Below are 19,384 nucleotides of genomic sequence, written 5' to 3'. Positions count from 1 at the left end.
ACAGGGGCTCGTAGGCTCCCTCTCGGATCCGCTGGGCAGACTTGGGCTGCTGGGACCACTCAGGTCTCTCCTTTGCAGAAAATCCACCTGCTGTTAAGATGCTCTTTTTTCGGGCTTTTGGCACATGCTGGTAGGCGTAGGTCGGGGCCTTCTTGGGGTCCCAAAGCCCCCTCCCCTCTAGGGTCTGAGTTGCCCTGTTGATCTGTCTGGCTCCTTCTGCTGGGTCTCAAGCCCTTCAAGGGTCAGTTTCACATCTGAGTCATTTGGGTCCCAGAACAGGATCTTCCCTCTGAGTTGGGACAGCGTGTGTTTCAGAGTTGGCTGGAGTCCTGTGGCGCCCGGGGCGCGGGAGTGCTGAAGTCTGCTTAGAAAGCTCGTCACGGGGCTGATGGTACTGAGTGTGTCCAATTGCATCACCTTGGGAAGGACTGACCTCTGGCCCGCCCAGTCATAGGGTGGGCGGGTGGGTGGGCGCTGGGGGCCCCCTGACTATCTGAAAATCTCTGCTTGATGCTTGGAAACTCCCCGCAGCACTCCTGGGCTTCGCTGGCACTTTCTGACCCGAGGGGAAGAGGTGCTTGGGGGGCACCTGCTGTGCGCCAGCTCTCTGCCAGGCGCTTCTGCACTCCTGCTAGTGGCTCTGGGAGGGAGGTTCTGGCATCCGCGTGTTTGCAGGCGAAAAATCCTGGATCTGAGGAGGTGAGCGCTGCTCTGGAGTCTGGACCCGAGGCCCGAGGGCTGCGGTTTCTCTCACGGGTTCATTCTCTCGTGTATTGTTTTATGCTTTGGCTTCTCACCTCAGACTCAGAACGTTCATCTGGGAGCTTTGGTGAGAGAAAGCCCGGGAAGGTCAGGGGCCGGGGCGGGCGGCATCTCCCCGAGCCCCGCGCCAGGAGACAGGTGTGGCGCGCAGGTGGGGGTCACGCTAGGAGCCTTCCAGGCAGAGGGAAGAGCAGGAGGGAAGGCTCAGAGGTGGGGGCTGCCCGTGTGCCCGGGAAACCCGGAGCGGAGACTGTGGCCTGAGTGGTGAGGCTGGGGCTGGCGTGGGCTCCTGGGCTGGTCTGAGGGCCTGACTGGGCTCCTGGGCTGGTCTGAGGGCCTGACTGGGCTCCTGGGCTGGTCTGAGGGGCCGGCGTGGGGTCCTGGGCTGGTCTGAGGGGCCTGCGTGGGGTCCTGGCTGGTCTGAGGGGCTGGTGTGGGTCCTGGGCTGGTCTGAGGGGCCGGCGTGGGGTCCCGGGCTGGTCCGAAGGGCCGGCGTGGGCTCCTGGCTGATCTGAGGGCCTGAGTGGGGCCCTGGCTGGTCTGAGGGATGAATGGGGCCCTGGCTGGTCTGAGGGATGAGTGGGGCCCTGGCTGGTCTGAGGGGCTGGGCTTCCCCCCAGGGCAGCATGATGCTCCTGACGAGATCCGGTGTGTGGGAGGGAACGGCGTGGTCAGGGTGCCTCCTGGGCCCTTGGTGTGGTGTGTGGGCTTGCTGACGTAGCAAGGAGGGCAGGCAGGTCGTGGGGCAGCTGCGGGAGGGGGCGCCCGTGTTGGCCTCTTTCCTGGCTATGAGCTTCCGGTACCGTCGGTCCCTAATACCTCCTCACCACCTGGTGCCTTGGCCGGCGTCCGGCCTTCTCCCGGCCTGACTCGATTCAGGGCGCCAACAAATAATGCCTCTGAGGGAAAACAGAAAGAGAAACTGCCTTGTGAGAGAATAAGACTTTTGAAAAGCAATCCCTACAAAAAAGGAGGGATTTTTCAACAAGAATTTGTCAACCCAGACATTTCAAGAGCTTTTCAGCTTTCCCGGTCTGGACTGACCGGGCCTTTGTGGAACGGCCAGCACAGTTTCCTTCATCCCCTCTGTCACCTCCTGACGGGGCCAGTGAGGAAGCGGAAGCACAGAGAAGTTAGGGGACTGCCCAGGGTCCACGGCTAAGCAGTACTGGCCTCAGAGTCTGGGCCCTTCTCTGTTGCAGAAGCGCACCGGGGCCAAGAACAGTAATAACGCAGTGAGACAGCTCATTAATGCTGCCTCTGCCTCAGGGCCTTTGCACCTGCTCTTCCCGTTGCCTGAATTCTCCTTCCCAGGTTTCTGGGCGTGACTGGCTCCCTCTCAGCATTCACTTTAGAAACGATGTCGCCTCTTCAGTCAGGCCTTTGTTGATCATCAGTTTAAAGTCACAGCCCTCTTCTCCCCCCATACCCCTCACTCCATCACCCTGTCTCCTGCCAGGGACCTGTTATTGTCTGTAGGTATCTCTTCTGTTTACTTATGTGTTTGCTTTATTGCCCCCACCTCCTTGAGGGCGGTGACCTGTTGATTCTTTTACTGCTCTTTGTGGCATCTGGACTGGTGACGCTGTGTAGGGCCAAGGCAAACATTTGTTGAATAAGGAAAGGCATTAATTGGGCTTCCCCAGTGGTTCAGCGACTTTCCTGGTGGTTCAGACGGTAAAGCGTCTGCCTACAATGTGGGAAATCTGGGTTCAGTCCCTGGGTCGGGAAGATCTCCTGGAGAAGGAAATGGCAACCCACTCCAGTACTCTTGCCTAGAAAATCCCATGGATGGAGGAGCCTGGTAGGGTACAGTCCATGGGGTCGAAAAGAGTTGGACACGACTGAGCGACTTCACTAATGGCTTAGCAGTAAAGAACTCTGCTGGGATGCAGGAGACACAGGAGATGCCGGTTCCATCCCTGAGTCAGGAAGATCCCCTGGAGGAAGACATGGCAGCCCACTCCAGTTTTCTTGCCTGGAGAATCCCATGGAGACCTGGTGGGCTCCCGTCCATGGGGTCGCAAAGAGTCAGACCTGATTGAAGAGACTGAGCGTGCACGAGCGCAAAGGCATTAATCAGTCTATCCCACCCTCTTCTTTGTGGTCCCACTTCCTTCCTGCCCCCTGGCCCGGAAGAGGCCCCTGTGGCCCGGCCTGAGTGTGTGACTTGCTCAAGGTCACTCTGCCGGCCAGAGAGCCAGGACGGAAGCCCGGGTGGTCTCTGTCCCAGCACCCTCCGCGTGCGTTGCCTGCGCGCGGTGCTGTTTTGTGGACCAGGTGTGAATGCTTCCCAAGCTCACAGCCATTTGCTGGGGAATCGTGCTCCCGCCCCGTGGATCGGCTGTGTTCTCCGCACGGTGGCTGATGCTGCTGCGGCTCCATAAATATTAAATGGGTATTAAAAGAAAGCTCTGCGTTCCCAGTTTCCCTGATTTCTCTGAGCAGGGCCCATTGCAAACCCCCTTTATGTGAAATGCAGCATTTCACTGCGGAGTGCCTCCCGGGACGCTGCGCCGCCTGCCTTTCCTGGCTGAGTCCCCTGGTGCTGAGTGGCCTCCCCCACCACGGCTGGCCGCAGGGCATGCAGCGCCCACCCGCTCCCTGGTCCCTGCACCCCTCCCTTCATCTCTGCCTTCATTCCTGCATCCCTTCATCCTTCCCTCCATTTCTCCATCCTTCCCTCCATCCCTCCATCCGCACATCCACCAATTCAATATTTATGAAGCATCTGTGATGAGCCCTGGGGTGATGAGGATGGTGATGATAAAAACAACACTAACAACATTTTTGAGCGTTTACTAGGCACTGGGCTCTGTGATAAGCCGTTTACATGTGTCACCTCGTTTAATCCTCATGACTATCTGATGCTGGCTACTCTTTCTCCCTTCCATTTCGTGGACAAGGAAACAGAGCCTCTGGCAGGTGAAGCCCCTTGCTCAGGGTCGCAGAGCTGTGGGGGCTGCGTCGGAGGTACTGGGGGGTGAGCAATCGAGTGAGACCCAGGCTCAGCCCCCGGGGCACACGCAGGCTCTTCATGGGACCCTGGGACAAAGACCCCTGATCAAGGCTTCTCTGGGGAAATACCGGCCTTGTGGAGGGGTGAAGGGCGAGGTTAGCCAACTGGGGAGGAGAACAAAGGTGGTCCAGGCTGCCTGCATCCAGATCTCAGCATCACCCTCTCTCTCTCCATGCTGGGCTTGGCAAGAGACTTCACTTCTCTGTGACTCACCGTTCTCATCCGCAAAATGGGAGAAATCAGAGTATCTATGTCATAGGTAGGTGGTGACCTTAGAGAAGGCCCCCTGAGAGGATTTGAATTGCGTGCTCTGAACACAGCATTCCTTAGCTGGAGGCATCTGGGCACTAGAGCCCGCTGGGCGCAGACCTGTGTAGCTGGAGTGTGTTTAGGGCCCACGGGCCTTGGGTCCTTGTCGTTGGAGCCATGGAAATCCAGGGAGAGGATTCCAAGCAGGGCCTTGATGCAGTCAGCTCGCATTTGAGAAAATCAAGGTTCTTCAAGGCTGCTTGTGCTGTCTGCTTTCCTCGCATTGAACGCCCTTGGACCACAGGTACCCCAGTGCCTGGGCAGCGCCTGCCCACGTGGACCTTCTGCACACAGGTCTCCAGTTGAGCCGAATAGTGTGATGTGTGGTGTGGTTGGTGGTTTAGTCACTGAGTCCTGTCCAACTCTTGCGACCTTGTGGGCTGTAGCCCACCATGCTCCTCTGTCCATGGGATTTCCCAGGCAGAATACTGGAGTGGGTTGCCATTTCCTCCTCCGGGGGATCCTCCCGACCCAGGGATCAAACTCGGGTCTCCTGCATTGCAGGCAATCTCCTGCATTGCAGGCAGATTCTTTACCAACTGAGCCACAAGGGAAGCCCCTGCGATTGTAATAGTACCTGAGAATATTAGCTGGGAACTTGGCACCTGTGCTCAGAATTCCTGTTCATTTAACTCATATAGCTGCCCTGGGAGGCGATGTTACTGTCATCAAATCCACTTTCCAGAAGAGGAAGCTGAGACTTAGATTAGGAAGTTGGCTTGAGATCACACCCTGGTGGCTCAGATGATAAAGAATCTGCCTGCAATGCAGGAGACCAGGGTTCGATCCCTTGGAGAAGGGAATGGCTTCCCACTCCAGCATTCTTGCCTGGAGAACTTTATGGACAGAAGAGCCTGGCAGGCTACAGTCCATGGGGTCGCAAAGAGTCGGACTTGACTGAACGACTTAACACTTCAAGGTCAACACAGCAGCTCAGCACGAGGTGGGGACTCAAATTCTTATTCAGATCTGGGCTGATGGAGCCTGGACCTCGGCGTTTGCTGCCCTGAGGGCTCTCCCAGGGTTAACAGGATGGTAACAGGCCAGAGGCCTGGATGCCCAGGCTCACCCAGCCAGGAGGCCGGCCACACAGCATGCGGTAGGAGGGCTGATTCGCTTAGAAACAACGAACAGGACAGAGAACAGGAGCAAGTCGTCTTCTGGAGAGAAGAGGCTGATTTTTTTTTCCTGATCTTCCCAAGTGGATAAGAGGAGTGTGTATTCTGAATCAGGATGTATTTGGGAGGGGGGAGGGGAGTGAGGGGAGAAGACAAGGATATTGCTGTTTATTGCACTGTGTATGGGCATGCTTGTTGAGAGTTAAAAAAATTAATAATCCATTTCTCCTTCGCACCTAATTAAAATGTTCTCCAGTCTTTAATTTTTGTCATTTTCCTAATCTAGTTTGTTTTCTGACTGTGTCGATTCTTCTTCCACATGCAAAGAGGATTTTTCTTCGTTTAGCGTGACTGGGATCTGACTGTCCAAGAATAGTTTAAATGATGTTATTTTCTCTTTGGTGAAATGTGGCACAAAGGCAATTGTCGGAGGGTCTTAATGACCAAAACCTGAAACAAAACAAATCTTTGAAGTGTTTCCTATTTACATAGTTTTTAAAAAAATTACAGAAAAGAGCAAGAAAAAAAAAAAGATGATTTTAGTGAAGAAGCCGCGGCTGTCGTGGCAAGTCTGTATATCAGGGTAGGATGGAACCTTATCCAGGATTCCACAAAGCCGAGCTGGAATCGAAAACGGACAGTTTCATCCAGTAACTACAAATGCAAACAGCACTTTCCAATGAAAGAAATGAAAAAAAAATTATATAGCATTTGTGAGCTGTGATTATGAGTGGTTTCAAGGTTTGACTGTGCAGAGTGGAATTCCTGAGATCCTTACAAAGCTTTTGAGGTTTTTTTTTTTTTTTTTAAAGTAGGTCTTCCCTTTCCCTACCTCACACCCCGACGGCCACCCCCTGAGTTGAGTTGGTGTACGGCAATCTTTCTGGGAAAATCCCTTCTCCAGGCGCTGCTAAAACATCTTTAGGCAAAATGGTTGTTGATGAAGGAATTTGCGCCCGCGCTGTCTTCACCTGCTTGGGCTTGTAGGGGTGTACACGTGGGTCTGTGTGGGAGTGTGTGTATGCTTGGGTGGGGGGAGGTCTGTGAGGAGGGGGTGGGGTTGGAGGTGATTCCTTCTTATTCCCCAATCCTGAAAAGTAAAACTTACCTTACCTGTTTCCAGAATACCAGCCGTTGTCTTCCGCATCTCACGGTTACCCTTTGGGCTCCGGGAGGGCGGAGGGGGGGGTTTGTCGAAGGCAGAAAAAAAGTCTTAAGTATTTAAACATGTTGGACCATGCAATGCATCCGTCCATGGTGTTGTGGGTTGTTTTATTTTTTTTTTCTTTTTGGTCCCCTCCCTCCCTTTCCTTTTCTTTTTACCAAAGTATATTCATCAAACTGCTGAGTTGGAAAGATTTGTAATGAGTTTTTGAGCTGTATGGCTGTGGTTTTTTTTTCCTCTCCCCCGCCCTCTCCCTCTTTCTAAATCTTCATCTGACATTAAATAAAGCAAATCCCAAACAGATTAACTGTCGCTTGGTTCTGCTCCGTCTCCTCAGTCTGTTCCCAGGTCTGGCTCGGGGCCGGGCAGCGGGAGATGCCCGCGGGGCCTGCGGAGGCCCATGTGGCGCGCTAGGTGGGACCCCGGCGTCCTGAAGGCAGAGGCCCTGGCCCTCCTGCCCTGCGGCCTGGGCATGGCCTTCTCACAGTCCCACGTGATGGCCGCCCGGAGGCACCAGCACAGCCGGCTCATCATCGAGGTGGACGAGTACAGCTCCAACCCCACCCAGGCCTTCACCTTCTACAACATCAACCAGGGCCGCTTCCAGCCGCCGCACGTGCAGATGTAAGTGGGCGCCCCCGATGGAATCCACACCCCCCCACCCCGGGAAGGCAGGGAGGAAGCGAGAGCGGGAGGGCTGCCCGGGGGTGGGCTCCTGGACTCGCGGTACCCCACCATCTCCTGCCCATTGACGGCGATGGATCGCGAGGCTTGGGACAGGAGGGACGGGGGAGAAGTTGCAGTGTGCTGGCCTTGTGGGCCGATTCTGGCCCGGAGTCTTGTTTCCTTTGGCCGGGAGGATGTTTTACAAACATTGAAAAACGAGGTGATGGCACGTAAAAATCCAGACTTCTGGCTTTGCTCTACGAAACCCAAAGTCGTGGCAACCCCAGGCCCGTATGTCCTCGTGGCAGCATTTGGAGCGGAGGAGGGGGTGCTGAGTTCCAGCTGCCACCCCCTTGGTGTTTGGGTCACTGACTCCCTGGTCTCATTTCTGTTCCTCGTTGCACAGATGGGGAGACTGAGGCGCAGAGAGGGGGCGAGACGAGACTTGCTGCAGGGCCAGGGCAGGGCAAGACCCTGGTGGTGGCCTGACTGTTCTCCTTTCCTTCTGCCCAGACCCCCTTGGCTTCCCCCAGAGGACCGGGGAATTCTGCCACCTGCCCTTTGAGGCTGATGGAAAATATCAGAGGCGCCCCAGCGGTAGGGCCACAGTGAGAGCGCAGACTCAGGACCCACACACGAGTAGAACCTTTCTGCTTCCTGGGTCTTTTCCGGTGGTCTGGAGAGGAGCCTGTGGCACGGGGTAGAGGTGGATAAATTCCAGGCCCAGCCCTGGGCGGCTCCTTGGGTCACCCGATCTCCTCCTCCTTTGTCTCTGCTGGCCCGCCCATCAATCCGGCCAGACAGGTGACCCCCCGCGAGCCCAACACAGCTCCAATCCAGGGCATTCGCCACACTTAGCATCCTTTCCCGGTGATGTCTGTGGACAGGAGTGCTTACATGCCTTCCTCTGAGAGTTCAGGCGTTTGTCTACTCCATTGTTGAAACTCCTGTCAGCCCCTTCGGGGTGCCCCTGTTTGGGTCTGTCTGGGTCTTTGACAAGCCCCTGACAAGTGGGGAGCCCCGCGAGTCCCCTCATCTCCCATCTCAGGAGATGAGAGCTGTGATGGGACGTTCCTGGGCTGTAGGGCCCAGGGCAGGTCCCCAGACCAGCAGGCTGGGTCAGATTTCCCCTCCAAGGATGCAGGGCCTGGCTTCCTCTTGGGCCATGGGCACTAGCTGTGGAGGGCAGTGGTCCCATGAGGTGCTAGCCGCTGCCCGTTTAGGAAGACAGGAAGATCCGGGATGTGACCCGAGTCGAGAAGGAGCCGGGGGGCGTTCCACTCCCAGGCCCAGAGGTGCTGTGACTGGGTCGGTGCCTCGTGTTCCTGTGTGGTTCCCTCTGGACGGGTCTTCTGTTATAAAGGGTGGATGCAGAGATTATTGATGGGAGCAAGGGCTCTGGAGGGCAGGGGGCACCTGACCTGGGGGTGGGCTCCAGTGCTAGGAGCTCCCTCTTTCCTGCAGTGCTTGCTCTGGAAAATGCTTATTTCTGTGGGGGCTGCAGGACTGGCCTTGTCAATAGGATGAGATGGTTGGATGGCATCATCGGCTCAGTGGACATGATGAGTTTGAGCAAACTCCTGGAGATGAAGGACAGGGAAGCCTAGCACGCTGCAGTCTGTGAGGTCACAAAGAGTTGAACACGACTGAACAATTGAAGGACAACAACAAGATTTCTCTTTGGGAAACTCCCTGCAGTGTTCAGTTTGGAACCAGACTGGCAGATCTGGGCAGGACGGGAGGCCTTGGGTCTCAGGCATGCTTTTCCTTGGTGTCTCTGGGACCTTGAGACCTGGCATGCCTGCTGCAAGGGGAGGCCTTCCCAGGGCTGGGTTTTCTCTTCTGTTGATGGAGTTGGTCCTCCTGGGCTGCAAGTCACAGTGCATGAGGTCCCCAGATGCTGCTGGGAATGGGTGAGAGCCCCAGGCCCTCAGGCAGAGCAGGTGGGGTGTGTGTGTGTGCGTGCGTGTGTGCCTGTGTGCACACCCATTCAGAGGGGTCCCTGGGCACAGCAGATAATGCCAAGGCAGAGCTGTCATGTAGGGAGCCCCTGGGTAGCCCCAGTTGCAGAACAGAGCTAGGTCAATAGAAGTCAGGAGAGTTGGGGGAGCCAAGGGGCTGAGGGAGGACCTTCTGGAGAAGATGCCTTGTAGGTTGAGACCCAGAGAAGCAGGATCAGGGGCAGCAAGTTGGGAAGTTGCCGCAGGGTCTGAGCCAAAAGTAGCGGGGATGTCCAGGAACTTCCAACCCAGGTGGGAAGCATGCGGGCCCCCGCGGGCCAGGCTGTCAGAGGAAGGGCAGTGAGCGGCCAGCTGAGAGGGGTCACGCCCCCCATCTAACAACTCTGGGTTATTGGTTCATTTCTTCATTCACTCACCTGCCCGGGGTATCTGTGAGCAGTTGCCAAGCACGCTGGTTAGTTAGGAACATGGACTCCGGGGGCTTCCTTGGTGCCTCAGATGGTAAAGAATCTGCCTGCAGTACAGGAGACCCAGGTTCCATCCCTGGGTTGGAAAGATCCCCTGGAGAAGGAAATGGACACCAACTCCAGTTTTCTGGCCTGGAGCATCCTGTGGACAGAGGAGCCTGGCAGGCTTACAGTCCATGGGTCGCAAGAGTCAGACACGACTGAGTGACTAAACCACCGCCATGGGCTCCAGGCTAGACTGCCTGGATTTGAATCCTGGCTTTGCCGCTTGATTGTGACGTGTCTCTTGGTGCCTCTGTTTCCCCATCTACATAATGCTGCTCCTGAAATGCTGAGGATTAAGTCTGTGGGTCCACATAGAGGGGCCGGGCGGTAGGGGTCCGTGCCTGCCGGGCTAGGTGCTCAGGACTCAGCAGTGACCACGGACGGAGCCTCGCCTGCGCTGAGCTGACGCTCCCATGGGCTATGCCATGAAAGTCATTAAGTGCAACAGCGTAGGGTTACGGCAGCACTAAGTGCCGTGGAGAAAAAGCTTAATGGCTTTTTGTGGTCACTTAGCTGTTGTGGGCAGAGCAGGTTCACACTGGCCTGCCCTGCTCCATCCCTCCTGGCCTGCTCTATGCGGTCCCCTCCTGAGGCTCGAGCAATAGGGCTTGGGGGTGGTTAGGGATTCGGGCCAGGCACCCGAGGAGAGCATACAGCGAGCCCCGGCTCTGGACTCCTGCTCCAGTGCTCTCTGATTGCCTGCTTGGGTCACCCCGGCTTGGAAATGCAGCTTTGCACACAGCCGGGTGAAGCCGGGCCCCTGCAGGACTGGGTGGGTGGCCGCTGTCTCCCACCCCCCGCTTCTTCCGACTCACACCCTGCGCGCAGAGGAAGCGTGTGGGTTTCCATGGCGAGTCTCCACCGAGGGAGATGCCACTTCCCGACACGTGATTTATCGCCACCCTGGGCTTTGTCTCGGGGTGAGGGAGCGAGGGGCCTTATTTAATAAATCCACAATTTATATTTAATAACAACAGTGACAGCCCAAACGTGGCCTCCGATGGAGCCCTGTGATTTATACGGTTGCCCCCAGAGACCCAGGTGGTAACCAGGCTGCCTTTGCCTGAGGAATGAATGTCTGGATCTGGGGCTCAGGGTTTTGAGGCCTGAGACCAAAGACCACCCCCCCACCCTGGGGGCCGAGCAGCGCTGCCCCTGGGGAGGCCTCTCCAGGTACCGGCCCATGTGTCCTGGGCTGGGCAGGTAGACCGCTGGCCTGGTGCTCAGTGAGAAGGCAAGAGCGGTGTGGGAGGGACAGGTCACCACGGGGTCCGCCTTATAGGAGGCTGGAGCCAGGCGTGGCAACTCCTCTTTGGCCTTTGTTTATTTATAATATTTATTTATTTATTTGTTTGACTGTGCTCGGTCTTCACTAGGGCACGTGGGGTCTAGTTCCCTGACCGAACCCAGGCTCCCAATTTGGGAGCACGGAATCTTAGCCACTGGACCACCAGGGAAGTCCCTCTTTGTCTTTAAAAGGAGTCCTATTGGTGGAGACTCAGTTCAGTTCAGTTCAGTTGCTCAGTTGTGTCTGATGCTTTGCGACCCCATGGACTGCAGCACGCCAGGCCTCCCTGTCCATCACCAGCTCCCGCCCGGAGTTTACCCAAACTCATGGCCATCGAGTCGGTGATGCCATCCAACCATCTCATCCTAATGTCATCATTTAAAGACCCTCCAAGCACGTCAGGCTGTGCGGGGTTCCTTGAAGAATGTGGCAGGGTGGGGGACATCACTCTGTGCCAGGCCAGGAGCGTCCCCTGGTTGCCGGCCTCTTCACTGGGCAAGGCTGGAGTGCTGATGCCCTCACTAGGTGAGATGGAGGCTTCAGAAGGGACCCGGTGGCCCCTTGCCTGTCCAGGCGCTTCGAGGTCTCCAGGAGACAGTGAGGGTCAGCCTTGAGCCCAGGAGAGGTGGGGGTTGGGGACGGCAGGCGGGAGGCCCTCACTTGGGCTCTATCTGTTCTCACGTGCCATCCTGAACCTTTCCCCAAGGGCTCCGGGTGCAGTTCTGTTTTCTGGGACCTTCCATTGTCCCTCCTGCCTCCAGGCTTTGCACATGCTGCCCCCCCCAGTCTATGTCCTGCTAACATGGACTCATCCTTCGGATCTCATTTCCTCGGAGTGCCTTCCCCGATCCCTCGCCAAATCTCTCTGGCCGCCCTCCCTCCCCCAGATCTAGGCACCCAGAGCCTCCCCTCAGCCTGTGCTGATACATGCCCTCGTGGGAGAGTTTTCTAAGCGCCTGTCCCCTCCACCAACAAGGGCTATCTCCCGAGCCTAGCACAGTGGACAGGAGGAGGGAAAGAAAAGGGAGCGAGGATCAGGCAAGGCACACGCCCCAGGAAGAGTGAGGGGATCAAGGAGGGCTTCCTGTTGGTGGCAGCATAACCCCTGGGCTTGGAGGACCAGCAAAGGCAAAGCCAGGAGGTGGGGAGGAAGGGAGGCGTGGGGACTCCGGGTGCAGGTTTGCCTTAGAGCCAGTGCTTGGTGGGAAAGAGCCTCAGGCAGTGGTGCAGCTCAGCGCCAACCAATCCTTGCCTTCCCCTGGGCCTCTGTTTCCCCACTGGTAGGATGAGAGAAGGAGACTAGAGGTCTCTCTCATTCTAAAAGCCCGTGGCTGATGCCCAGTCACATGACTGGACCTGGTTTTGGAACTTCACTGAAGACAAGCCCTCTGCCATCCAGCCCCCTGACCTTCAGGGTACCCTGTTTCCCCAGAAATAGAGATAACGGGGTGGGGGACGGCCTCTGCTTCCCATGCCTATGTGAGTTTTTGGCATCAGTAGTTGCACTTCAAGGGTGTCAGTGGCTCAGGGGAGAGAGAGACCGAGAAGGGGGCCAGGACCTAGGAAACAGGCTGCCGGGGGCATCCATCAGGTTTCCAGTTCTCACAACATCTCCAAGAGAGTGGGTGGTCCCCACCTTACAGAGCCGAATGGGAGGCTGGAAGGGTCCTGGGCACAGTGAGGAGGTTGCTGAGCCCAGACGCCACCCTGGATCTGGGTGCTAGAGGCTGTGTTCTCTATTCTGCATCATCCCTGCCACCAGGGTTCCTGTGGGAAGGTCCCGGGTGAGGCCAGGGGGACATGATGACAGGTTTCAGGTCTCAGAGAAAGAGAGAGAAAGAGCCACAGCCTTGCTTGGGGCCATCTCGGCAGGTAGACGCTTTGCGGGAGTCGGGTTTGGCCCCTCCCAAACCTGGAACATTTATTTCCATACTTTCTCTCTGGTCTCCCGAAGAACATGGCTGGGAAATAACCATTTTCCTCTGTTTTATGGGGTTAAATGCCCCAATTCCTGTTCTGAAGACCCAGGTTCAAATTCTACTCTTTAACTTAGGAGCACGGGTCCTGGGTGTGGGACTAACTTTCCCAGGCCTCAGTTACTTGCTCCATAGAGCTGCTACCACTCCAGGGTTAGCCAGATTGCAAATTGTCTTAAGGTAGAGGAGAGTTTCCTGGCTCACGTCCAGGTTTGGATCCAGCTTCAGGCACAGCTGGATCACTGTCCACTTATGTTGTCACGCCCGCCCATCCTTCGTGCGCTCTGACTCTCCGTATCCTCATTCTTGTTCTTTTCCTGCCTTCAAAACACAGGTGGGGTTTCTAGGAGCTGCCCAAGGTGGTCTGGATGGGTGTCCTGTCCTGTACCTCGCAGGTGTTTGGTATTTAGTAGGCACTCATGAAGCATTTGTCTATAGATTGACTGAATGAAATGAAGTACAGCCTGGAAATAGCCCAGTTCGGTGTGAGTTCTGGAACCAAAAACTGGCTTCAAATCCCAGCGCCACCAGCTTCTGTAGCTGAGATCCTGGGCAAGTCAACCTTTTCTTTTTTTATCTTTTTTAAATTTGTTTTTGATGTGGACCATTTTTAAAGGCTTTATTGAATTTGTTAGAATACTGCTTCTGTTTTATGTTTTCCTTTCTTGGCCACAAGGCCTGTGGCATCTTAACTCCCTGACCAGTGATCAAACCCACACCCCGCGCATGGGGAGGTGTAGTCTTAACCACTGGACCGCCAGGGAAGTCCCTAGCCAGCCTTTTTTGATCCTCAGTTTCCTCATCTGTAAAATGGGCACAGGCATAGTGCCCCGCTCATATGGTCCCTGTGAGGGTGAAGAGAGCAGGTGCGTGTACAGTGCTTTGCACACAGTGAGCTCTCAACCCATGGGAACCATCAATATCATTACTGTTGTTATTATTTCAAGGTTGAGCATTTGTTACAATCCAAATAGCTGGAGGACAGTGCGGGGAAATAAAAGTCTGTTTTTGTTTTTGTTTTTTTTTTCCTCTGGGGATTATTAGGTTTGCATCCTCATGGAGCTCAGAAGCCTCAGGGCGAAGAGAAACAAGAGCAGAGTTAATTAAAGAGCCCAGGCTCCAGTAGCAGGCCCAGCCCGACTAGCGCCCGTGGAATTCGTGTGCTCCTGGCTGGTAGACGGCAGGAGCGTCGGCTGGCTCAGGGCTCCTCCACGGAGGGACACACAGGACGAGAGATCGCTGGGGCCCGAGGTGGCTCTGGGGATGGCATATCACTTCTTGTGTTCCCCTTTTTTGTGTCTTTGACTTGGTCTCAGCCTCCTTGTGGCATCTTTACAACCTCGGTGTATATGAGGCCAATGAATGAATGGATGAGTTTGATTGACTCACTCATGTTAATTACTGTGCCAGGCCAATAGCTCAGTAGTGACTGACTGCCTTGCTCCAATATCAGCTGTGTTAGGGGCGGACAGGTGGATTCCCAGGCCTCTTACCTGCAAGACTTGTCTGTCATATGGTGGGGGAGCGGGGTGGGGAGCGACCCAGAGGACAGAGGAGTGGCAGGAATTCCTGGGAGGGAGATTTGTGTTTCTAGACCAATTGAGGCATCACCTCCTCCTGGCAAGTTCAGGGGGCCCCAGGCCAGACTGGGGCCTTCTCTGGCCCCCAAGGCCCTCTGCTGCCCCATCGGACCTTGTGGCTTTATTGTTACTACCTGGCCGCGTCTTGTCTCCACCATCAGTCTGGGACCTGGCCTGGTTCATTCAGTTCTCCAGCTCTTAGCCCAGAACTGGTACCCAGTAGGCGTTCAGGATGTGTTTTGTTGAATGAACGAGGGACGGAAGGAATGAAAGAATGGGAGAGGGAAAAGAAAGGACTCCGAGAACCCTCCTGTTGGACATCATCAGACTCAGAAATTCTTCCTTTTCCCCGATCAGACCTAACTCTGACCCACTGGGGGTCCTTGCTTGACCTAACCACCCCCAGAAAACGGCCCTGGGAGTCTCTCCCCCGGAGGCCCGGTGACGGGGAGAGGCTGGCGCGGGGCTGCGGCTGCCGCTGGGTGGATGGAGCTTGCTCGTGCTCCCTGCACATTAGCATGCTGAACCCACGTCTCTCGTAAGGTGTTAATTAAATTTCTTCGAAGTATATTGTCTGAAAAAAAAAAAAAAGGATAATTAGAAAGATGTCTTTAAAAGTATTTATGTAACTGATATGGTACCGCTTTTGGTTTGCCGCATAATTAGATTTAAACACAACTCGAGCGGCATACTCATTTGGAGAGAGCAGCTCGTTGAAATGTCATTGCGTTGTTTTTCAGCGTTTTGAGCCTGGCAGAACCAGTCAGCTGAGGAGGCAAGAGCCGGGGTTCTCTGGGAGAGCACTGAGCTGGGAGTAGGGAGCTGGGGTCGTCTCCCACGGTCCTCATTTATTCCCAGGTCACCTGCTCAGTATCCTCACGTGCAAGACAAGAGGGCTTCTAGGGCCTCCCGGGGACTGAGAACTTACAGTTACACAGCTACGGCTTTGTAATTTTCTGAGTGTCATTGCCTAGTGAGGGACAGAGCTCCATTACACAGACGAGAAAACCAAGGCCAGGCATTTTCCTGTTATATGTTAGTGACAATCAGCAGATCTGGGTCTTCTAAATCCAGAGCTGTTTTCCTGCAGGACCCTGGAAAGCCCTCGTTCTCAGCATGTTCAGACCAGCTCATAGGTTTGGAAAATTGCTGTCTGCTTTCACGCCTTTATCTTACAAGTTCTCACGAAATCCCACCCTGCACACGTGGCTTGGCCTGGATGCTCTCTCTGCACAGCCCTGCAGAGTCGGTTCTTCCAACTGGATGAGGACCTCAGTCCATGAGTCCTCCATGGGGCCGACAGCAACCCTCCAGGGGGGTGAAACCTGGATTTTCGGGGGTGAAAAAAATCTTACTCTTATTATAAAGTGCAGATACACACATAGTAAATGAACAGATATACAGTGTATCTGTGGTGTTAAATTTTCACAAGAGAGGGGTGAGTAGAAAAAGCATCTTATGTAGGTCCCTTAGGGGCTGACGGTGAAAAAAATATTGGTTGAGAGGCGCTGCTTGTCAAATAGCAGGTCAGTTGTGGTCATCACACAGGTGCACAGAGGTCCACATGCCGGGCTGTACCTGTCAGCTCTTCCCACTCATCACCTCCTTTATCTAACCCTCACACAAACCCCCCCAGGGGTTCCTGTGTTATGGAGGGGAAACTGAGGCTCAGGGGGAAATCTTTTGCCTGATTGGTGAGCGGAGGGTCAGGGTTTGGATGCGGGGGGATGCGATCTGGACCACAGGTGACCTGATCTGCCTGTGGTCTGAGCTGATGGGACGTGCACTGTAGGCTCCCAGCACCATGGCCCCTGGATCCCACAGTCCCCTCTCTCCCCAGGGTGGACCCAGTGCCTCATGACGCCCCCAAGCCGCCCGGCTACACCCGCTTTGTCTGCGTGTCAGACACCCACTCGAGGACAGACCCCATCCAGATGCCCTACGGTGACGTGCTGATCCACGCCGGGGACTTCACCGAGCTGGGGCTCCCGAGTGAGGTGAAGAAATTCAACGAGTGGCTGGGTAGGTGCCAGAAGGGGTGGCGCCTGGGAGCGGCCAGACTCGGGGTGGCCCCCTGCCCCCTGCCTTTCCTCCCTGCTCTGCCTGGCCCCTCCCTGGCCTTTATCACCTGTCCACCTCCCCCAGGAAGCCCCCTGACCTCCGGGGCCAGGCCTCACCCCTCTGACTATCTCATCACACCTGAGAGGTCTCCCGCCCCAGCACATGTCTCTGCTGTGACTTTCTATTTGTTTGTGGGATATTTTTTTGGCCTGGGAGACTCCCTTCCAAAGGCAAACCCAGGTTTGTTTTTGTCCAGTTGTGTGTCCAGCCCCCAGTACCTTGGTCCAGGTAAGTACCCAATAAATAACTGATGAATGAATGAATGAATGAATTGGTGAGTCAGTGACCGAGTGGGTGAACAAATGAATGACTCTCTGGGAACAGTGATGCCAAGGCAGGCGCTCAGCTGGTTGGACCGGCTCAGACACCCGCCACCCTTGACTGCTGGCCCAGTGAGGGGACCCCCCCCAGGTCTCCACGGCCCCAGCAGGAGCCCAGGGCCCCAGTGTGGGCTCTGTCGTGGGCAGCTGTTGGTACGGACAGCAGAGCGCATGCCGTCCCACGCCGTCCCATGCCGTGGGAGATGGTGGGCTGTGATTCACAAGCAGCACCCCCAGGGTTTTGTCTCTGATTTTGCTTTCTTCCAAAATAAGAAAGATGTAAATCTGGGGTGCCCCCCTGGGAAAAGCTGCTTGCTCGGAATCCAGAGAAACCTCATGGTGACTCTCTCCGCCACGGCCCCAGTGGGGACCGCTGGACGGCCCCGGTGGGCAGGCCTGCTGTCTCAGAGGCGTGGGGCCGGGGTCGGCCCACCTCCCCTCGCAGCCCCTCGTGGCCGCCAGACGGTCCCCCGCGCCTCCCCAGGGGCGTCCTGCTGTGCAGTTGGCTGGGAGCTCCACGAGCAGAGGGCCAGGAGAGAGGCGGGTAGCTGCAGCGAGAGAGGCCCGGCTTTGCCAGTCGAGACAAATATTTACAAGCAAGGCCTTCCCCTCCTCTTGGCAGGCTTGGAGCTTTCAATATTGATCTTTCAAATGGGAAATTCTAATCGAGGCCCCTGTTTGGGCTGAGCCCTGCGAAGGCTGGGATGGGGTTGGGGGGGGGCGCTCCTGCAGGAGGCGAGTCTGCCCCAGCGCATCTCCCCTTGCCCCGCGCTGCCTCCAGGTCCTAGGAAGGGGGCTGTCACGGAGACGGCTTTCTCTTGAATATTTATTTATTGGATTTGGGCTATGTCAGGTCTTGGTTCCTGGGAGGCCTCACTCCTCTTCAGTTACAGCAGGTGGGATCGTAGTTGCGACGTTCGGGCTCCATTGCCCCACGGCACATGGGACCCTCGTTCCCCCGACCAGGAATCTAACCTGTGTCCCCTGCATGGCGAGGCAGATTCTTAACCGCTGGACCACCAGGGCAGTCCCGAGGCTGCTTTCTCAGCCCCCTGCTCTAGGTCTCAAAGAGATGTGAGGCTGAACCGAGCGCCTGCGTCCCCAGCAGAGAACAGGAGTCGCTGGTGGCTGGGCACGTGGTCTGTGCCAGGCCTGTCTGGTAGGCTCCTTACCGCCGCTGCCTGGTTGAACTTGAGGAGCAGCTGTTTGACGTGGGCGCTGTTTGGATCCTTATCTGACCAAAAGCGATGTTGGCCCCCGTCCCCGCCCTGAGGTTCCGAAAAGTGGGGACTGTTTCTGATGTACCCCTGGCCCAGACGTGTTCCTCTCCACGCTGAGTGAGTAATGAAGCCAGCAGGTGCATGTACCGTGGGGGTCGGGGGGTGGTGGCCGGGGGTGGTGGCCGGGGGCTGTGAGCTGTCAGCGCAGGTGCTGAGGGTGGCCTCCCCCTGGACGGGAGGTTTCAGGGACAAGCTGTCGCTGGGCTGGGTTTGGCCTGAGAATCGGGGAGTTTGTGCGGGGAAAGGGGTAACTGAGGCCAGAGCCTTCGGGGGAGGCGTGAGAGGTGGTATTATGTGTCTGGGTTGGAGGGAGGGGGTCTGGGGGAACGTGAGGACAGTGAGCCTGAAAAGGGGTGTGGGGCCTCCCAGAGACTCTGAAGCCGAATGGAAGCCAGGGGCCTGGTAGGCCCGCCTGGTGAGATGGCCATTTTAGAAAAATCTCTCTACCTGCCTCTTAGTAGAAGTCAGAACTAGGTGCCGTGGGAACAAAGGGGGAGGCTTTCTTGGTAATTTGCACTTGGCAATGGATTGATTTATTCGCCTGGATTATGCCGGGTGGGAAGGGTGAACTTGCAGAAGGGTCTTCCTTTTACAAAAGGGGCCTCTCCCCTTGGCAGCCTTGAAGTGTTTGCAGATGTCAGTGCTTGTCACTCAAGTGGGCTGGGCGGGGCTTGAGACTGAAGAGTGACTGAACGGGGCCGGGGGAGGGGGGATTTGCATGTGAGCATCAATAGGGAAGGTTTAGAGCGGTCCCACTGCAGCTGGCTTCTTGGGAACGTGCCGGCTGCGCAGAGGGACTCACCTCTATGGGCTGGCGGTTTAGGTGCTCGGGGATGTGGTTGGTGATCATGGTGGAGAGACAGACTCAGGTGTGGTTTTATAAAGAGCTCATGTTTGTCGACTGTTGACATGTGCTGGGTGCCCTTTATGTATATTTTAAAATCATTTGATTCTCTTGATCAGGGGATGAGGCAGGAGCTATTGTCATCCCCATTTAACAGAGGAGAAACCGAGCCCCAGAGGAGTGAAGTAATTTGCCCGAGGTCACACAGTCAGCAAGTGGAAGATCTGGGATTCAAACCTAGGCATTTGGACTCTGGAGGCGAGCTTTCATCCTCTCCTCTACATCACCTCTCTTGTTTTTATGGTGAAATTTCTCTGTTTTGTAGGAAAGATGTGGACTGTGTCTTTGGGGGCCAGATGTCCAGGGTCAGCTTCCTCCTAGGTGACTGCAGCAGTCACGTGACCTCTCTGAGCCTCCCTGACCTCATTTTACATGGGGAAGAGGTCAGGCTTCCCTTACCCTG

At 55.9% G+C, this 19,384-nt stretch overlaps 1 protein-coding gene across 3 annotated transcripts in view; it reads left to right on the top strand.

Moving 5' to 3' along the window:
* The window catches only part of MPPED1 (metallophosphoesterase domain containing 1), a 79,235-nt gene that overhangs the window by 7,100 nt on the left and 52,751 nt on the right, over window positions 1-19,384 (top strand). For all 3 annotated transcript variants that reach the window (XM_043441175.1, XM_043441173.1, XM_043441174.1), the window contains exons 2-3: window positions 6,711-6,997; window positions 16,197-16,378. In XM_043441175.1, coding sequence (XP_043297110.1) covers window positions 6,774-6,997; window positions 16,197-16,378 — 406 coding nt within the window. In that variant the 5' untranslated portion in view covers window positions 6,711-6,773. The remainder of the gene's footprint in view (window positions 1-6,710; window positions 6,998-16,196; window positions 16,379-19,384) is intronic.

This window comes from Cervus canadensis, chromosome 21, assembly GCF_019320065.1.
Source record: "Cervus canadensis isolate Bull #8, Minnesota chromosome 21, ASM1932006v1, whole genome shotgun sequence".
Lineage (NCBI taxonomy): Eukaryota > Metazoa > Chordata > Mammalia > Artiodactyla > Cervidae > Cervus > Cervus canadensis.
Note: the sequence above shows the minus strand (reverse complement) of the source record. Positions and strands in the feature narration are given on the sequence as shown.